Source organism: Rhea pennata, chromosome 5 (assembly GCF_028389875.1).
Source record: "Rhea pennata isolate bPtePen1 chromosome 5, bPtePen1.pri, whole genome shotgun sequence".
NCBI lineage: Eukaryota > Metazoa > Chordata > Aves > Rheiformes > Rheidae > Rhea > Rhea pennata.
This window is the reverse complement of record NC_084667.1, coordinates 18,428,365-18,448,166: the sequence shown is the minus strand read 5'-3', so window position 1 is coordinate 18,448,166 and position 19,802 is coordinate 18,428,365. Positions and strand designations below refer to the sequence as shown.

Genomic DNA, 19,802 nt, shown 5'->3' with positions numbered 1-19,802 from the left:
GGGGAAATCCTACTATCAACAATTTTTTTTTTAGGTTCTTTTCTTCTAGATTCTGTAATGCATCACTAAGATGTACAAGCCAGAAATCAAACTTTGCAGCAATGAACTGATATCTGCGTGCATTAAGTATTTACCTTGCACTGGGTACTTTTTTAATAGCACTATTTCTGACTTCTGTGTTTGAGCTAATTTCAGGGTTGTGATATGGTAGTCACTGTCCTACATTAAGTTTTTCCTTGGTGCAGCAGATTTGTGGAGAAGAGAAAAGAAAAATTTCTTTTTATTGTTGAAGTAGGGAATTTGTGTTGCTGACATCTTTCTAAAGGAAGAGGATGTAGAGGGTTTGTTTCAACCCTGGTGTCTAAACTTGTTATTCTAGTGCTTCTGAATGCTACTGGCAGGTATTTTAATACCATATTTTGTAAGTGAGTAACTTGTGTTGGTTCCTTACACTTTCCTAATAAAATGATAAAGGCAATTGATGGCTTGGCTTGAATATTGCCCCCAAGTTTCTGAGCAAGATTCATAAATCTATTTAATTTGTTGTTAAATGTGCTGTCTTTTTAAAAAGTATGAGAGAATTTACAAAGAGAAGACTTTATATTGATCTTTATCCACACTAGTGAAGTGCCCTCATTGTTTCTATATTGTGTGCTAAGATGAAAGTATTCCTAGTGCAAACACGGCTTATACTGGCCAAACTGCATCTTTTTTTATGTTGTTCAGCTGCTGAACTAACTTTATCAATAAAAGAGCAAGTCTGTTGCTGTAACTGCACTTACCTAATGGCATTCTTTGCATTCTTGATGAGAAGAACTATTAGAAAATAAATCTTTAGATACATTTTTGCTTCTTGAAAAACTACTTCTGTGATTGTGGGGCTAGATACAGTTTTACCCCACCTCCATGTTTACTGCAGGAATTGTGCGTTTTTAACAGGTAAAGTGCATAAATTTAATTTACTCCAGTAGAAGTAGTAGAGGTTTGAGAGGAGAAAGAAAGCAGAAGAGCTATTAGACAACTGAAAGCAGGATCAGCTATAAAAAGTTGGTGGGGCTCTGATGGAAAAAGATACTGTAAGTCAGCTGGCTATGTGAGCCTTTTTATTTTTGATATGGCACTTCAAAACTTTATAAGGTACAATGAAAAGAAATCTTAAGGTAGAATACCTTTTCTTGTTGATTTTCTGATATCAACGAGAGGCATGACTGGTTATTTAACCCCAAGATTTTTTTTAAAAAAATAAATCATACTATACATTTAAATGTAAGAATCGTATTCTAAAATTAACAGTTCTGTTGATTATAGGTAATACCTGGTTATAGGTAGTCTTACTTAAGAAATAAATAGCAGAAAAGTAGTAAGCAGAAAATGATGCCTGCATTCTCAATAATTTGGAATTCTTAAGTCTCATTTTTGTCCCTCTAATTTTTTTTTTGTTGTTGTTTTCTACTGGAAAAGCAGACTTCTCAATACTGTTACATAAGTGCTGATGTCAAGGAAAAATGACCACATCAGTGTTTGCAAATGGAGATGGACAAATTATAGTAACACTTCAATGTTTATTATGCGTAGTAACTTCTGTCCTGATGTTGACTTTCATTATTGTGACACAGCAGATTAGTAAAGTTGTGCAATTGCTGTGAGAACGATATTAACACATATAGGAATTAATAAATGTTTAAGTATAGTGTGGTTTGATGTTGCTGGATTGTTTAGGGGTATGGTTTTAGTATTTGGTTTTTTGTTTCTTTAAAACTAATCCAGGAAAGGAAAACAGGTTTTGTTTATTGTGGACTGCTGCTGGTATAGTTCTGTTGTTAAGTTAGATATATGTTAGTGTTACCTGACTGATAGAGGTGGTTCTGCAGACCCTGCTTTTATGAAGTTACACCAATGAAATTATACTCCTAATTCTAGGGCTTATTTCTGTGAAGAACAATTGTATGTTAGGTGAAATACTTTGCAGATTAAAGTCCGCAGCTTTGCTGACATAAGCTGAATTTGCATTAAGAATATTCTCCTAGTACTGTGTATGTATTTACCTTTACTGATAAACTTTTGTATATGCTGACTTTTTTTTTTCTTTTTTTTTTTGAGTCTTGCTCTTCTTTGTCTGTGTGTTCTAACTGGTATGTTGCTTCTTCTGTGGATTGATTTCATCTGTTTGTATAAATAATGTTGGGAGCCCTCTCATTGCTGCTGCTGCTATTTTCACTGTGCTAATCTCCTTCATCAGGCTTATTCTCTGGTTATTCTCTAAACAGTAGCATTAGTTGTACAATATGTCCAGGATGAGTGTTAAGCCTGAGCTCTTATCTCTCATAGGTCGGTATTCCGATTATATTAAAACTAAACAAACTTAAACAAATTTCAGTAGATAAGGATTTGTAGCTTTATGTGCAGTAAGAAATTGATCTCATGTTGACAGTTGCTAATGCTGGCTGTGTAAAAATTAGGGCGTAAATGGGCTGGCTAGCATAAATGAGTTTTGTTCCTCTCACAGTGGCATTCATTTCAGTTGCACAATTTGTGAAGTTTTTTAAAATAGCTGTCCTTATACTACACCTGATTATTTTTTGACACTGATTCATGGCACCTGTTGCTGAAAATTCTTGTCAGTAAGAGTCAGTTTTCTAGTGTTGGTGGGTAGTTGTTTCTTTTTAGCTCTTTAATCATAGTAAGTTCTCCACCAGGCTTAAATGAGGCTATTTTCTCCAGGCCTTATCTTGGCTTACTCAAACTTTCACAGACTGGGGCTTCTAGTGTCTGAAATATTACAACTTGCAACACTCTTTAGTCTGTAATGGTTTCGGGTAGCCTTTCAAGGCTAACAAAGCAGTGGTCTAGTCTTAGTAGTATATATCTAAATATAATTACAAGTCTGAAAGGGTTGCATATTGATTGTAAGACTTGCTACAGACTTGTAATATGCTTTTACCTAAATTAAAAAAAGACAAGCAGCACTTTTTCTTTCCTGAGTTTTAACTTGTCTCTATCTCCACAGGAATTATTGTGATCATAAGAGAGAACCTGAAGTACAATGGGGGACGACAGTGAGTGGATGAAACTGCCCATTGACCAGAAATGTGAACACAAGGTAGGAAATCTTGTCTTTGGCTTCTATACCTATCTGCTGTGGTGTTCCTGCCTCTGCTAATTGCACTGAAGTTAAGTAATCTTGGTGGTTGTGCAGCATGGGTACAACAAGTCTGAAACTGTTTCAGCAATGTAGAGGTTGAATAATAGTTACAAATTAAAATTTAGTTGCACGATAACCTATATGACCTAGATTTGTGCACTAAAAAAATCAGTGTACTCATTCATGTGGAGAAATCACTCCTCTGCCGTTGGAACTGCTGTTGGGCCCATATCTGCTTGTCAGTGTTTGCTGGAATTTATGAAGAGCAGTGGGAAAGTCTGGCATCTACCTATGCAGATCACTCCTGACAAGAGTAAAATGAGTTTGTTGTCCTCTTTTCCCGTTGTTCGGGGAGTCCCTGAAGAGAAATCTTGCAGATAGCAGCTTACTGGAGTACACTTTCACCCAAGGTTGAAGTACTTTGTGAGAACGGTGTATTAAAACTGTACTGTGATACTATTTAAACTTCTGTGTGTTTTGACTTCTGCTTCTAGTTGTGGAAAGCCAGACTAAATGGCTATGAAGAAGCCCTTAAGCTCTTCCAGAAGATAGATGATGAGAAAAGTCCCGAATGGTCCAAGTATCTTGGTTTGGTAAAGAAATTTGTGACGGACTCCAATGCAGTGGCCCAACTGAAAGGATTGGAAGCAGCACTTGCTTATGTTGAAAATGCTCATGTAGCAGGGAAGTAAGTCACCTTTCGTTGCTGTTACAACAATTTAATGCCTCTCTCTGAGGAAGGCTGCAGGTAAATTATACAGTGGTCCCTGGCAGTGCTGGCAGTTACTATTGAGAAGTATTTGCTTTCTCATCTAGAGAATTTGCTGAGTGTTGGGTTTTCCCTGTAGGTGGTTTCTTTGTACATCTTAACTTGTCAGAAATTGTTTATGTAATGCCATACATTAGCAAGACTCAAAGAAACTATTCAAGTCATCAGTAAAGATCTCTGAAATGGAAAAAGAAAGTGAAGCAGTAAGTTGATGACAGGTGCTCTGAACTAGAATCCTTACTCTTATTTTACTGAAAGAGTCTGTATGTACAGGGACCCTTTTTCTTCCTGGGGTGAATGCATAGATATTTACATTTAATTTCCAGGGGGAGATAATATTTTTGTGTAGTGTTGCATCCAGCTAGTCTGAATCTGCATAGCTGCCAGTTTCTTTTCTTGCAAGAATGTTTGTTAATATTTCACTGTCTTCTAGCCTATGAAATAGCCCATACATCTGAGGGTGAAATAAAAGTGCCTAATGGACCAGATCAGTGCTTAGGGCCACCTAGTCTAAGTCACTTTAAAAATACGATATTTAAAAATCATCCAAACCTTAGTTTAAAAGTCTGACAGCCATGTCAAGCTTCTTGATTTAAGGATGAGGTAAATGATTTTGTTGATTGGAAGTTTTGAAATAGATATAAAACTGTGTCAAGATTATGTGCCTGTGCTACTTAACTGTAATGTATGCAGTCTCAGGAAATGACATTTACTTGTGGACCAAGGAATGTATATTAATTCATACCCGTTGAGAAAATGTCTTGTAGTCACTGTGTGATGTGGTGCAATATTAGAAACATGCTGGCACTCAGTCTAGGGGAAATTTTTTGAGCTCTTGACTTTTCCAACTAGAGATTGGAGTTATCTCTTCAAAGATATTTTTGAGGGTAACCTAGATAGAATTTGGTGCCTATTAGGTGAGGCCATACTAAGTTTTCATCCATGTTTCAGGTCTTGTATATACTTTTCTTTGTGGATAATGGAGTAGGACATGTAATTTAGTTAACTACGCCAAAAGTAACTCTCTCTCATTTTTTTCAGGACAACAGGAGAAGTAGCTTCTGGAGTTGTAAATAAAGTGTTCAATCAGCCAAAAGCCAGAGCAAAAGAGCTGGGCCTGGATATATGTTTAATGTATATAGAAATTGAGAAAGGGGAGGCAGTACAAGAAGAATTGCTAAAGGGTCTGGACAACAAAAACCCCAAAATCATAGTTGCCTGTATAGAAACACTGAGGAAAGCACTGAGGTAAGCATTTAGATTCCACCTTCCTTTCCATAACCCCTGCATTATGCAGTCTGATCTATTGCTTAATAAGCCTTTTCAGTGGGCTCTTGGTATTGTTGAATAGCATGTGTCTTTACTGAACTAATATTTTATGGCAACAGCATAAAGCATAAGCAGTTGTGAGAGGGACCATGAGATTTGTTAATGTGAGGGCTGCCTTTGTTATGAGGCTCATCTGGATCACTTTTACTGTTGACAGCTTCCTGCTAAACTTCCTTTTTAATAAAAACGGACCACTACAGATGAAGGGCAAGGTTAACATGTCTATTTTAGACTGTAGAGCTTCTCTAACAGCTGAAATCGACTTAGACTGAAACTTGTAGTCCTGATTTTAAAAACCTGGTGCTACTCACAGTTTTCCTTATGAATGTGAGCTTCTTCAACTGGCTACTCATGTGCAATATAAACATCTTGGGCAATAAGCTTTCTTTTAAGTCAGAACTGACACTATCACTTTCCACTGTCTATATAAAATTTCCTTGGCAAAAGGAGCTGATAATGCTCTCTCAAAATCAAATCTAATTAAAGTTGGAAATGGGTTGCAAGATTAGAATTGGAGCTTCATTTTTGTCCCACTTTAGTATTTCTCGTTCAACCTGCAAAGGAGTAAACATATATAGAAATCAATATTTTTGGTACTAAAGGTCAGAATATCTTTTTCCTGGAAAAAGTTATTTCTTGTGAAAACTCTATGCGTAATGATAGATGGAGAATATCTTACACTAGATAGCTTCTAGTAAGTTGGGAGAAGCATATATATTGATGGTCCTTGTTAACTGGTTGTTTCAGACTCCAGTAACAGAATCAAAATAAAAAGATCAGTTTCAGCACAAAGCATGTGCTACTACTAAGTGAAACTACTATCCCGCATTTAAGAATAGTATTTTAGCTATTTTTAACTGCCTTATCAAATCAAATGCTCTTTTGATAGTAAACATAATTAGAAACCTGCATAGTCTTCCTCAATATTCTTCAGCTAACTGCATCTAAAAAAATAATTCTCTGCTTATTTCTGTGTACAGTGTTTTATTGTATTTGAGATGACAAGATCAAATTTCTTCATGAGGCCCTATGAACTTGACTTTGAATTTCAGCTTTTGAGTTGTGTTGCTACCAAGATTTATGTTATACATTGACTAACTTTCATATCTGCATTGATAGCAAGATTTTTTGTGTTGTAGCTAAATTACTAGCTTGACTAATGTTGCTAGTTTAGCTTCTGATGTTCTTTATCTTCTATTAAAGTTTTATTATGTTACTATATTAATTACGTAAGAATAATGTAATTTGAAGCCTGATACTGCTTAAGCATTTTTTCCTGATATGTCCTTCTTTGAAAGGTATAATTCTGGGCCACATATGCATTCATGTTTTGCATTTAAGTTGTGTTCACTCCAAGAATGGAGCCTCTTCTGCAGCTTTTGAATACTTAATGCTTCTTATAGAGTGGCCTTTACAGAAGAACTTATAGAAAGCTAGACATTTTATTTCTTAGTTCTTGAGCCGTCATTTTTTACTAGCTCTTCCATGAAGTATTTGATTGCAGAGAAGCACAGAAAAGTGTGAGTTAGAGTCAGTTAAAGTTCTCAAGGAAGAAAAATACTTCTGAATTGATATTTCATGGCTTTTGAGATAATGATACAGTAAATACTGTAGCAGCTAATGAAATTTTACTGTGTGAGAAGAATGCTTTTGAGTTTTCATTCAGCAGTGATTGAGAAAATGAAGCTTAATGTACTAAGTTTAACAGCATGCAGAATCTGCTGATGGGGAAGAATAATTAGCCTGGGGAGCTTCTTTCATGTGTCCTTTCAGCAGCAGATATTTCAACACATGTATTATCTGTGAAGATGACCCAGGCTCACTATAATTATCCGGTCCAACAAGTGGCAAAATGACTAATGCTTTTACTGCAGTTTGTCTCCAAGGATAGGCAAAGGAGATTCTATTCTGATCAAAAAGAAAAAAAAATAGGTCATACAAACTTTAGTCTTAAGGACATTCTCCATCCCCTCCTTCAAGGGAACAGTTGCAGGCTGCAGATTAGATCAGGTTGCATTAGGTGCTCTGAAATAACTTAAGAGGACTGGTTTTGTTGTTTCATGCTGGATGTAGAGGGTAATTGTTATAGATGAGATTTTTTAAAATCACGCAACAACTTTGAGTAGTTTCACAAAATAATGGAGGTAAAAACTTCAGTGTGTGAGAATCTTTTGTGTGTAATGGGTGTATTTCATAGACTGTGCTTAAATAAAATTAGCTTTCACTCTGTTCACTCTGTTTCCTATTTAGGCACTAATGCTATTACATGTTTCTAACTTTCAGTGAATTTGGTTCAAAAATAATCTCACTGAAGCCAATCATTAAAGTATTGCCAAAACTTTTTGAATCCCGGGAAAAGGCTGTTCGAGATGAAGCCAAACTTCTTGCTGTGGAGATCTACCGGTGGATAAGGGATGCTTTGAGACCTCCATTACAGAACATAAATTCTGTTCAGGTAGGCAGAAGGAAGGTTGTATTCAGACATGTAAGAGAAGGCCTCTACATGTACCCCCAGTCATCCTTGCCAATCCTGTGTGGGTGGGATTTGGCCTCGTTAGACTTTTTCATCAACAGTGGCATTATTTTTAGCTTCTGTAACATGTACTTAAAATCTTGATCCCTCTGTTTGTAGAGAAATCAACGTTTTATTGCTCTAATAATATATGAAGTTTGGGGCGGGGGGGAGTAGAAGCATCGTACTGGAACTGAAGAGGTGAATTTGGAGGTGTAGAATGGCATTGCTTGAAGATATAACCCCAGGACAAACACTTACCGTTTAAAAAAAGACCCCTGGAGTAAAAGTACTAAAATCCATCGTTTTCCTTTTCTATTTTTTCTTATGTTATCTTTTCTTTACAGCCCTTCAAATTTGTTCTAGTATTCAGGATACAATTGTTTCAGTTAAGGAAGCGGCCTTACGTTATGATAGATAACATAGTTGTTGGAGAAAACTTCCATTATTTTAGAACTTCATAAATTATTTATGCAACTTTACCCTCTCTCCCACCCACTTGAGTTATTTGTGTTCAGATATGAGTAATTTTATTCATCTTACTTAAAAAAGAGAACACACTCAAAGTTGCACAGTGAGAAGTGTAGATATGTGGTGTTCTGTTTGATTTTTGTTTTTTTACAACTAATCTTTGACTGTCTGACCAAACTTGGCTGAACATGTTTATTTCATCTCAGTGCTACTCTCTGACAATAGTATGGCTATAACATAAACTTCCTTCATGCTCAGCCATTCTTACTTTAATTCTCTGCAGAGGACACACAACATTCTGACTGTTCTGCATTTTGTTTTTATGCAAATGCTTTGTACTTAGAATGTCATCAAGAAAAAAAATATTGTGTTACGTGAATATGCTTGACTATTCAATGTTATGTGAATATACTTGTGAGTATCTGAATGACAAATGTGGTCACTTCTTTGGCAGGACAAATATTATTACAGTATAATATTTCAAGTGAGCTCAAAAGCTGCTACTAGGTCTTTCAGATGGGAAGATTTCTTTGCTTTCCATGAAGGTTTGCTTGTCTGGAATATGTACAAAATGTATTTGATATGATGATTATCTCCCTTTGGTAGCTAAAAGAACTGGAGGAAGAATGGGTCAAACTCTCATCAGCTGCTCCTAAGCAGACCAGATTCTTGCGTTCCCAACAAGAGTTGAAAGCAAAGTTTGAGCAGCAGCAAGCAGTTGGAGGAGATGTAGATGGCGGTAACTTGTTTCATCTTTGAACTCTATTTAAAAATATACGCTAGTTTATGATTTGTGAAGGAATGCATTAAATCACTTCTATGCAAGTCACTCTCCTTACACTTGACTTTTTCGGTTGCAGGCGGTGATGATGGGGATGAGGCAGTGCCGCAAGTAGATGCATATGAGTTGCTTGAAGCTGTAGAAATTCTTTCCAAGCTTCCCAAAGACTTCTATGACAAAATAGTAAGCCTAAACTTATGCTACTGGTTAATTCTATGGAGTGTGATGCTCAGAAGCTAATGAATTCTAAGGCTGACTTGCATTCTGCAACATAAGCTATACTGCTATGTGGATAATAACAGACTAGTGTAAGCAAAAATGTAGGTAATTGTAAAAAGGTCACAATATTTGATTTACCAGCAAGTAAAGCTCTAATTTTAAGGAGCTCAAATACATCTTGGAAAGGACTGTATTTCACATTGCACTGCAATTGTTGGTGTTGAACTGTAGGAAGACTTTCTGGAGATAGAGTTGAGTCTTGAAGTATATGGTTTGTAACAAGTATGTTTTTTTTTTTTTTTCTAAAACTTTTTTTGTGTTTATAAGTTAATGTAAATGATATGCCCTGCAGGAAGCAAAAAAGTGGCAAGAGAGAAAAGAAGCTCTAGAAGCTGTTGAAATGCTGGTGAAAAATCCCAAACTGGAAGCAGGAGACTATGCAGACTTGGTGAAAGTTCTCAAAAAGGTAATAACCCCCTTCCCCCCGAATGTATGTCAGTTAGCGCTGTTTTGCAATTTATTTGTATTAAATTTAAAGTTCTAGTCCAGAAATACTCTGGAAATAACACAATCTATGGCCTATTAACTGTACTAAGAAGTTCTTCCAAGACTTTGAAACTTGGCTATTCAGCCTCTATCATTGCTTTATTCTCTGCAGGTTGTTGGAAAGGACACAAACGTTATGTTAGTTGCTTTGGCTGCCAAATGCCTTGCTGGGCTAGCTACTGGCCTCCGAAAGAAATTTGGACAATATGCAGGACATGTAAGTAAGAGTATGTATGTTTTTTTTGTTTTCCTTGGTGTTGGATACCAGTAAGATCCTGGTTTTATTGTTTGACTATCAAGCCTTGGTATCCAAAGGTAGCCTTAATGCTGTTATGAAAACTTACCTACCACTTTGTGGAGTATGCAGTGAAATATTTGCCAAGTTCTCTTGCAGCGTTAAGTTAAAAGCACCTTGTTTGTGTTGGTTGTTCACATTCAGCAACATGAAGTTTACTATTGTAATAATTCTTGTGTACTAAGATAACTTTAAATTGCTTTGCAATGAAATGCGCTTCATTTACATTACCTCATCTTGGAGATATGCCCACAGAAATGCATTTGTAGCCCACAGTGGAAAAATAGCTTTTGAGCCTGAATTCTGCTTAGTGTTCTGTGGTTTCTTTCATCTTTTTCTCTCTGTTTTCAGCAGCCAAAGTATTGATATTTTTGGTACCAAAGTGTTTTAGTTCTATATTCTTCTGCGTTCTCCTTTCATGCTCTTCCTTTGCCAGTAACTAATATCAGAGAATATGTGCAAGTTTAACTGATCTTTGGAAAGAAAGGGAGCTTTTAGTTAATTGCAGTTACCTCCTCTCTTTCTCAGGTCTTCTGTTGTTTTTTTTTAAGCTGTTCAACCTTAATTTTTCTTGTGGTAAGTGAGAGTGAGCTGGAGGCAGAGAGAACTGATGTGCCTGGCTGCTGTTGCATTGTATTTTATAACTGGTTGGAATGGTACCAAATCTCACTGCCTCAGAAACATTCAAGTCTACAGGATTCTGACTGAACAACAGTTCGGACAAAGTCTCTTTCATCTGAAAACTGGCTGTAGTTATAAGGAGCATTATTACATCTGTTTACATTGGGTTTGTGTTTTAAAAGTTAACCGTTATAGCTATTGAGTTGATATTGAAATAGCTGAGCTTCTGAAATAAAGCTATAGCTCCATGGTTGCAGACCAGATGGAGATGAGAAAATATCTTTTTTTTTTTTTCCTCCTTTGAGCTGTAATGGCAGCCTTGAATTGCATAATCTTAGCACTCATTTTGCCAGTTGATTTGGGTTGTTTGCATGTCTGATTTTTATTTACTAGTGAGGTAGATGTAGACTCCTGAGAGGAAGCATTTGAAATAGCCATAAAAAATCTATTGCTAGTATTATTGTATGTAGTTTAAAGTATACTAGAGTTAAATACAGAACTGTTCATTCCTTTACTGAAACTAACATCTGCAAGACTGTATTTAGCAGTGCAGGACAGCTCTTACAATGCTGTGTTATGTTTTGTTTTTTAAATATCTATGAAGCTGAAGGAATTCAGATTTGACTGCAGTAGCCTGTGGTGTCACACTCTGTATTAACTGAAGTTTTTAGACTGGTAAAGGCTCTATGAAAGGTAATTTGCAAGCTCTGACCCAGCAAAGGTTATAAGCTGAGCCTAGGTTGCCGTTTGTCACAGTGAGCTGAGATCTTGTAGTCAGCTTGAGGAGAAAATGTTATGTGTGGATAATGTATTCTGCATTATGTAAACTCTTATCACTTCTGTAAGGAATCTGACAGCTTCTAAATTATGGACTGCATTATCTTTGCAAAATCTTCAAAAAAAAAAAAACTTTTCACATTTAAACAGGCTGTTCTTGGCTCAACATATCAATGTCTGCTTGACAGAAATTTTTATTGTTATAGTACTAAGCATGTAGGTTATAGTGACCATAGTTAGATGGTGCTGCTCATGTTACTGGTTCATGAAAATGTCAGCTGATCTCTTACAGCAGTGAGTGACTGAGCAGCTATATCGAATATAAATCGCTGTGAAATTCCAGCATGGCATAGGTTAATGTCAAGTGTACTTTTTCAATTTGGTACATCTGTAAAATATTGTCCTAAGAAGGATTCAGCTTGCTTTACAACCATGGTCTTGTCAGTTCTGAGCCAAGCAGGAGTGTCTCAGTGATCTGTCAGGAAGCTGGGAAAGAGGGGGCAAGTTATATGCCTTCTTGGATCCTTGTAGTATAAGTGCACAGCACTCTCTACTGTGAAATTATTTAATTTATATTGTATTGCTTTGTGTTCCAGACTGGCAAATCCAGGGTACTCGTCTGTAATTACGTGAACTTGTATATCTGGCTTTTGATTAGCTTTGCTATGAAATTGCCTAAAAAGTGTATTTGGTAACAGGTTGACTGGAATTAATATAACATTGGAGATCCCCTGGAACAGGCTAGTTCATACTACTGTTGCGTATCCCTAGACGGAGCAGAAGAGATCTTATTTGGATTATTTGTTTGTTTAAACAATATCAGGGAACAAACTCTGAAGCTTTCCAATTATGTTAATGAAGAATGATTTGACAAGCCCCTCACCCATTTCTTTGTCTTCTATAGGTTGTCCCAACAATCTTGGAGAAATTTAAAGAGAAGAAGCCTCAGGTAGTGCAGGCACTGCAGGAGGCCATAGATGCAATTTTTCTTACTGTAAGTAAGAAAGTGACAGTGTTTTCCATTGTCTCAGAATTTGTCTCAAATCTTGATCTTCTGTTCTTCACCAAAACTATTAAATTCTCTATCTAACACTGTAGACCACACTGCAGAATATAAGTGAAGATGTGTTAGCAGTGATGGACAACAAAAACCCAACGATTAAACAGCAAACATCCCTTTTCATTGCAAGAAGCTTCCGTCACTGCACACCTTCTACTCTGCCAAAAAGCCTGTTAAAACCCTTCTGTGCTGCACTTCTCAAGGTAAAGCAGGAGGAGTTGGTACTTCTCTAGCACCAACTTTGCCTTACTGTTATGAAGTGTTGGATTGGTTTGGGAGAAAGCCCTGATACTGAAAGGAGTAATGAGTTGTTCTGTGCTGTGCTGCCTATGTCTTAGGCATCAGTGTCTGTTTTGAGTGACTCAGACTTGAAGATCACTGTCAGTCATGGAAATAGTTTAGTCTCCTTTTTCTCAACTGTCCCTGAAAACTGAGGACTTGCTAAGTTTATAATAAGCTAAGGCAATGATTTGTGAGGATTGAACTTCTCAAGGTTGTATCACTTCTTACAGACACTTCTAGCAAACATTTATTGCAATGTTACAGATAATTTACCATGAATAAAAGGATTATCATTGATTTTTATGAGCTGCAAGTACATTACAGCATTTATCATTGCAAGCCGTAGTAATGTTTACTACTTTCATTACAAAATAGCTATTTGCTTCTTATGGGAAGTTTCTCTGGCTTCAAAAATGGGAGTTTTGAAAAAGATTGCAGAACTTCAAACTGGATATAAACTTCCATGATATTGCAGTATCTCTTTCTTAAAGCATGAGTATTTATCTTTTCCTTGTATGAAAGATCCAAAATTGTGAAACTGACTGTCTGGAAAATAGTAGAATTGATCAGACCTAAGTGTGAAGGAAAGTGGGCATGGAGAAATAACCTTTCTTCTGTAGTGGAATATTAAGGATTATTTTGTAATAGCTGTGGCTTTTTCTTTCTTTCTTTTTTTTTTCTTTTGTTTTGTTTTAAGGGAGAGAATAAAAGATCCTTATGCTGAAAATTGTTTTAAAAATCTCAGCTAGATGTGAGCTGCAAATCATGTGATACAAGTTGTCTTTCTCTGCAGCATATCAATGATTCTGCCCCTGAAGTAAGAGATGCTGGATTTGAAGCATTAGGCACAGCCTTGAAAGTGGCTGGAGAGAAAGCTGTGAACCCTTTTCTAGCAGATGTAGACAAACTAAAACTTGATCGGGTAAGTTTGTTGTTATAAGTGCTGTAATGCTGCAGTATAATATAAAGTGTCTGTCTTCAAGGCTTCATTTTTCTGTGATTTTTAAATGAACAATTTCCCTCCCTCTTTCCCCTCCCACCTCCTCCTCCAACACATTCCTTCTCTGCCTAAATCAAAATTTATAGGGATTTAGGTCACAACCGTATGGCCAAATTCTGTATTATGAGATAGGATTTGATATTTAAGACTTACTTTCCAGCACTGAGTTTTCATGTTTTGTGTATGCTGACGAATTTGTTTACTGGATGATAGTAATGTGCTAAGAATTGGTCTTTAGAACATCCCTAAATATCCCCTAAATACCCCATAAACAGAGATGTGTGTGGAGGGGAGGTTGTCTTAATGGTTTTTCTGTGTGTAAATGAACTCCATTTTGAGCCAAGAAAATTATTGTAGCATTACAGTGACAACTAAAGCCAATGACTTGTTAACGTTACTACTGTAAGTAATACAGGATGACAAAATTTTGTCAGCTAAACAGCTTGAAACTTTATCTGTTTTCTCTGGAGTAGTAAAGCTTGAACCATTGCTGTTGAAGCAAGCATTGATGAGTTACTTATACATCCAGTTGTGGTAACTAAAACCAGTTGCTTTCTCTCTTTCCCTTCCTCCTAATTCCTGTTTGTCAGATCAAAGAATGTGCTGAAAAGGTGGAGCTGACTTATGGTAAAAAGATAGCAGCAACAGCTGATAAAAAAGAAGGCAAGCCTGCTCCTGGAAAGGCCCCTGTTCTCTTAGGGGCTGCTGGAGATAAAGAAACAAAAGATGCAGCAGCCAAACCAGGGCCACTGAAAAAAGCACCTGCTGTGAAGGTAAGAGCAACTGTCAAGAGGTTGTCTGGCAAATGATTGCATAGCGTAGTTAGTTCTGGAAGATCAAAGCTAGTCTGTCAAACTTCTATCCAGCAATTGCTATGATTAAGTTGTTCTTCTAATAGTAGTAGGTGAGCCCAGCAACAAAAAGAACTTGGGACTTTCTCAAAGTATTTGATAAAAGCTTATTTTTTATCATCTAGACTGTTTTGTTGCTTACGCTTAATACCAAGTTTTGATACTGAAATACAATAAGACTGTTGGACGTGTTCAGAGGAACCTCAGATATGCTGATGTTAATGTCTTTTTGCAATGAAGTAGTATTTGACTAAACTTTTCTTTTTTCTTTAATAGCAAGACTACTATGTGTGTGTTAAGTATTTTCTGCAGTGCTATTTTAGTTTGCTATCATAAGTTGTTTCAACCACTAGTTTGTATTATTTTAAAATGATTGTTTGGATTTTAAAAAAATGACCTAGGCAGTACTATAGTCTTTTATAATATCCTATTTTCCCCCCACCCTCTGCCTGGGAAAAAGAAGTGAATAGTAGAACAGATCTTTTTTTTCTTTTTATCTATTTATTTATTTATTACAATCTACTAGTACTCTGGGATCTCTTTCTAGACTGTCAATCACAAGATTAACACGCAGTCAGTATCTAAAGGAAGTTGCGTGAATGAACTTATTTCCTCAACCTTTCTAAACGCGTAATTTTTTCCCCATTTTAATCTTTGTCTTCTTGTGTCCTGTTAATTTACTTGGTTTCTAGCATCTAGGAATTTGAAACCAAAGTATGAGCTAAGTAAGTTGTTGCAGAAGACTACTACTTTGCCTGTAGTAACGATGGTACTAGAGAGATAAGTCTACCAGATGTATCTTTTGATATTGTAATGTAGAAATGTGGAAAACTAACAGTTCTTTTGGTGTCTGGTGAACTAGAGGCCTGTTTGATCCTGACTAACTTCTGTTTCCTTTCTAGTCTGGGGGTCTGCCCAAGAAAGGCAAACCAGCTGCAGCTGCTGGTATGGGAGGTCCTGGGGCTAAAGGCAAGAAGGGTCCTGAGACCAAAGAGATATTTGAATCAGAGCTCTCAGTAAGTATTCTGGTATTTATGAAATAGGGAGTGCTGCATATAACTAATTTTAGTTAATCAGTTATTGAGCTATTACAGATTCCTCCCTCCTCTTTCCCCCTTTCTCCCCCCCCCCCCCCAAAATTGGAGGTATTCATGAGACAAGGTAAACCAATGCATTTACATAAAGAATAACTTAGAAACTTGATTTTCGATGGTCTTGTAAATATACCTCTTCTTCAGGTGTGGTCTGTACTAGGCCATACAAAGACAGTAAGCAATAAATCATGCAGATGTAATGAGGATTGCAATGTTTTCTCTATACTAGCAATAGATTAAATAAAAGATGGTTTAATTGTAGTTCAGAATGCATGACTTGCTGTGGGTGTCTGGTATTAAAAGCCTGAAAATATTGTGGAGTTTACTTTGAAATCTACAGTAGAATACATTAATAATTAAATGAACTAATTTGAGCCTCTTCTATGCTGTTCAGATGAAGTTACACTTCAAAAAAGCATTTGAATTATGCATCTGGCTTATAGATTAGACACTTGTAGGTTCCTACCTTTTTCCTGCATCCTCTTGGTATGGAACCAAGTAAGCTAAGCTATTTATGGGTCAAACAGCCACAAAAAGCTTTCAAGTTTTGACTATTACCTTGCTATATCTATCTGTAAATATTTTGAATTGCCAATTCTATTTGAAGTGTCTTAGTGTAAACTAGATACTTAATGGAAAGTATTCATATCACTATGTAGCGAAGAATGAATATATAGTCTCTGAGGGTGGTACAGACACTAGTGAAACAAGGGAAGCTTTTGTAATGTTTCATTTACTAAAACAACTTGAGTTCTTCATTTCTTTTAAATTACTGCAGAAGATAGGAAGAAGGCATAACTCCCTTACTAATCACTGATTCATTGCTGGGAATATTTTTCATATATATTTCATAAAATTGAAATTTATAAATTATTTTTATATTAAAAAATTGTTTTGTAGATTTTAGTCTACACTTGTTCAATTCTAAACATAGATAATGGCTTCCCAGAATTATTTTAGACCGTCTCTGTAACGTAACTGATCGTATTTTTACAGGATAATTTCTTGTGCAGTGTCCTTTTGTATGATTTAACAGTAGCAGCTTTTCAAATTTATAAACTAACTCATACAAAAACTTTCAACCTACAACACAAAACAGTTCATTCTATGAGATCACTTATGTTTTGTAAGTGAGCCACAGGAAAAGGTCATTTCAGCATGTCATCTGTCCTTAAGGCTGCTGTCCCTGTCTAAGTGAGCCTGCAAGGTGTTAACCTTGTTCTGATCTTTCTGCAGATGGAAGTGTGTGAAGAGAAAGCTGCTGCTGTCCTCCCAGCTTCTTGTATCCAGCAGTTGGACAGTGGTAACTGGAAAGAGAGGCTTGCCTGCATGGAGGAGTTTCAGAAGGTAAGCTTATAGTAGTAGATAAGACATGTGAGGGGGAAAGAAAGAGAGCAATTTTTTCCCCTTCAGCTTTTTAGAATTGATAGTTCTTTTAAAAGAAGACATACTGATACAGTGGTCTGCCAGCAAGCCACTTCAGTAGGAGTAAACAGTGCATGGCTTATGTGGTTTAAACCAGCTCTTATGCCACAAAGATAGTGGAATTAGTCTTTTAGTTTAGTGTAGGTAGTTTGGGGGGGGTGGGTTTTTTTTTTTTTTCTTTTTTGGTCTGATGTACTTACATGTTGATTGAGGAGACATGGAGCTCTCTAAAATGTTAAGTCACTAGTTCTAAAACTTAGTGCCAAAGAACTTTTTTTTTTTTTTGATTTTTCATTCAATGAACTGGGCAAAAATACTTGTATGCTGGTTGCATGTTAGGCAGCAACTGATATAATACTAAAATTTCAGTTTTGACTGATGGCGAGACCATCCATCTTCACAGCTGGTAATGAGTGCTTCAATATTAGTAGTGTGTCATGTGTCACAAACAACGTAAGCATCATGAATCATAAGCAACTATAATCTCAAGCCTGGCTTTCTTCCCATAGTATGTGTTATAAGACCTTTGAGAGTTCACATTCAAAACGGCGTCAACTCTAGATGTACAAGTAGTTAGAACACTGCATTGCAGTTACTATTGAGTTTTAATATTCAGTGTAAAAAAAGGGGGGGGGGGCAACTAGCTGAAATCATGTTTCTGAAACCATGACCAACTACACTGAAATGCTGATGCAAAAGTCAGAATAGCTTTACTCAAGTGTAAAGATGTTATGGTTTCACTGGAATGCAATTTTTTTGGAATGCAAAAATCTAATAAAACAGAAGTAATTCAGGTAACATTTAGGCTTAATCTTTGTTACAAAGTCAGCATTCTAATGTGAAAGTGTCCAGTAGACTTTGTCTCTTAATTACCTTAACTTTAAGTTTTGAATTCCTAGCGCTGAAATGATTAATGGTTGCTTGGAAGTACACTTTTTAATGAATAGACAAATTGTAGCAATGTAGATGGTTTTCTTTAAATGTTGACTCAATACCTGTAAAATGGGCTACTTATTTAAATAAATAAATAAAATAGAGTTTTGTAGTAAGGCTCTTCAGATAAATTCTTACTGTGTTCAGAATTTCAGTGTCTGATCATGGCTCTAAATTCTGCAATTTTGTTCAGTATTAAGAATATATTTACAGAATAGTTGAGGTAACTTGTATTTCATTGGTGGGATGTTTTTGTTCTTTATTTTGTGTACAGTTTGTGAACTACTGGCTAACTTAATATTTATCCTTAAGACTGTAGAGCTGATGGAGAGAAGTGAAATGCCTTGCCAGGCTCTAGTAAGAATGCTTGCCAAGAAACCTGGCTGGAAGGAAACCAATTTTCAGGTAATAAGCTATCCTTCAGTAACTAATGGTCTGTTTGTGTTACTTAAGCTAAGCTATTTTCCCAACTGAAAAAAGAGTTGCATATATATCACTGCTAGCAGTCTTGCAGTTGTGGTCACTGTGCTATCTGTAGTCAATTACAATATAAATTCTGAAATTAGTTTTTATTTCTGCTTAGAGTTGGGACTTAAGAAGACACCAGTTGAAGAAGAAAAATGTATTAAAACATGAGTAACTTGCTCTTTGTGATATTCTGTAAAAAAAAAAAAAATACTTGTTTCTTGCAGGTGATGCAGATGAAACTTCATATAGTTGCACTGATTGCACAGAAAGGAAACTTCTCCAAAACATCAGCACAAATTGTGTTAGATGGTCTTGTAGACAAGGTTGGTGATGTGAAATGTGGGAGTAATGCAAAAGAAGCCATGACAGCAATAGCAGAGGCATGTCAGTTGCCATGGACTGCTGAACAGGTGAATAAATGGGAACAGTGCTCTTCCAGTAAATGAAGACAGAAATATTACTTAGGGTGTTCTTTGAGTCAGGAATAAAACCTCAACCTTTAGTTTTCTGTGTGTATCTCTATTTTATTTTTATATGTATAATATAGATTTATATATTATATATATAAAACTTCTATATTTAGCTGTTCTGGCTAAAACAATGATTTGTTTGCTCTCCAGATACCTCTTGAGGCAGAAGTTAAGTAGCAGTTACTCTAAAAGAGGAAATAAAGAGTAAGAGATCAGTGATTTCTTTCAATATTGTCAAAGCAGGTAGACATCTGTCATGCCAGTATCTCTGGCTGCCTTTTGGTACTCTCATAACTCAGGTTTTACTTCAGTTGAAGTTGTATTCTATAACTGGCATAACAAATTTTTCCTTGCATATTGTTCTAGCTGTCGCTTTTTTTTTTTTTTTTTTTTTATTGCACTGCCCTGTCTGAGCAGATGTTTTCATTCCTCTGTTGCAGTGCTTTGTCATCTGTGTCAGTGGAAATTCACATTTATTCTCTTCTGTTCCAGGTTGTGGCTATGGCTTTTGCTCAAAAGAATCCTAAAAACCAATCAGAAACTTTGAACTGGCTCTCAAATGCAATTAAAGAGTTTGGCTTTACTGGGTAAGCTTTTTGAGTATAATGCCAAGAGAAGCTTGAATGAAAATGTTTCTAATCTAGGACACAGAGTCTATTCTTCTGTGTTAAATTGGTCTTGAACAGTGTAACTACAAGTGTATCTGAACTTCTGTTCCTCAAACTCTGATGTTGCCCTTTCAGATGTTCTTCTAGGT

General features: G+C 36.2%; 1 protein-coding gene across 3 annotated transcripts in view; it reads left to right on the top strand.

Annotated features, from left to right (window-relative positions):
* The window catches only part of CKAP5 (cytoskeleton associated protein 5), a 52,851-nt gene that overhangs the window by 6,993 nt on the left and 26,056 nt on the right, over positions 1 to 19,802 (top strand). For all 3 annotated transcript variants that reach the window (XM_062576734.1, XM_062576731.1, XM_062576733.1), the window contains exons 2-18: positions 3,008 to 3,100; positions 3,637 to 3,830; positions 4,953 to 5,159; positions 7,524 to 7,695; positions 8,830 to 8,962; positions 9,084 to 9,187; positions 9,576 to 9,689; positions 9,882 to 9,986; positions 12,367 to 12,456; positions 12,561 to 12,725; positions 13,598 to 13,726; positions 14,395 to 14,577; positions 15,558 to 15,671; positions 16,986 to 17,096; positions 18,420 to 18,512; positions 18,800 to 18,985; positions 19,538 to 19,632. In XM_062576734.1, the coding sequence (XP_062432718.1) occupies positions 3,044 to 3,100; positions 3,637 to 3,830; positions 4,953 to 5,159; positions 7,524 to 7,695; positions 8,830 to 8,962; positions 9,084 to 9,187; positions 9,576 to 9,689; positions 9,882 to 9,986; positions 12,367 to 12,456; positions 12,561 to 12,725; positions 13,598 to 13,726; positions 14,395 to 14,577; positions 15,558 to 15,671; positions 16,986 to 17,096; positions 18,420 to 18,512; positions 18,800 to 18,985; positions 19,538 to 19,632 (2,252 nt within the window). In that variant the 5' untranslated portion in view covers positions 3,008 to 3,043. The remainder of the gene's footprint in view (positions 1 to 3,007; positions 3,101 to 3,636; positions 3,831 to 4,952; positions 5,160 to 7,523; positions 7,696 to 8,829; positions 8,963 to 9,083; positions 9,188 to 9,575; positions 9,690 to 9,881; positions 9,987 to 12,366; positions 12,457 to 12,560; positions 12,726 to 13,597; positions 13,727 to 14,394; positions 14,578 to 15,557; positions 15,672 to 16,985; positions 17,097 to 18,419; positions 18,513 to 18,799; positions 18,986 to 19,537; positions 19,633 to 19,802) is intronic.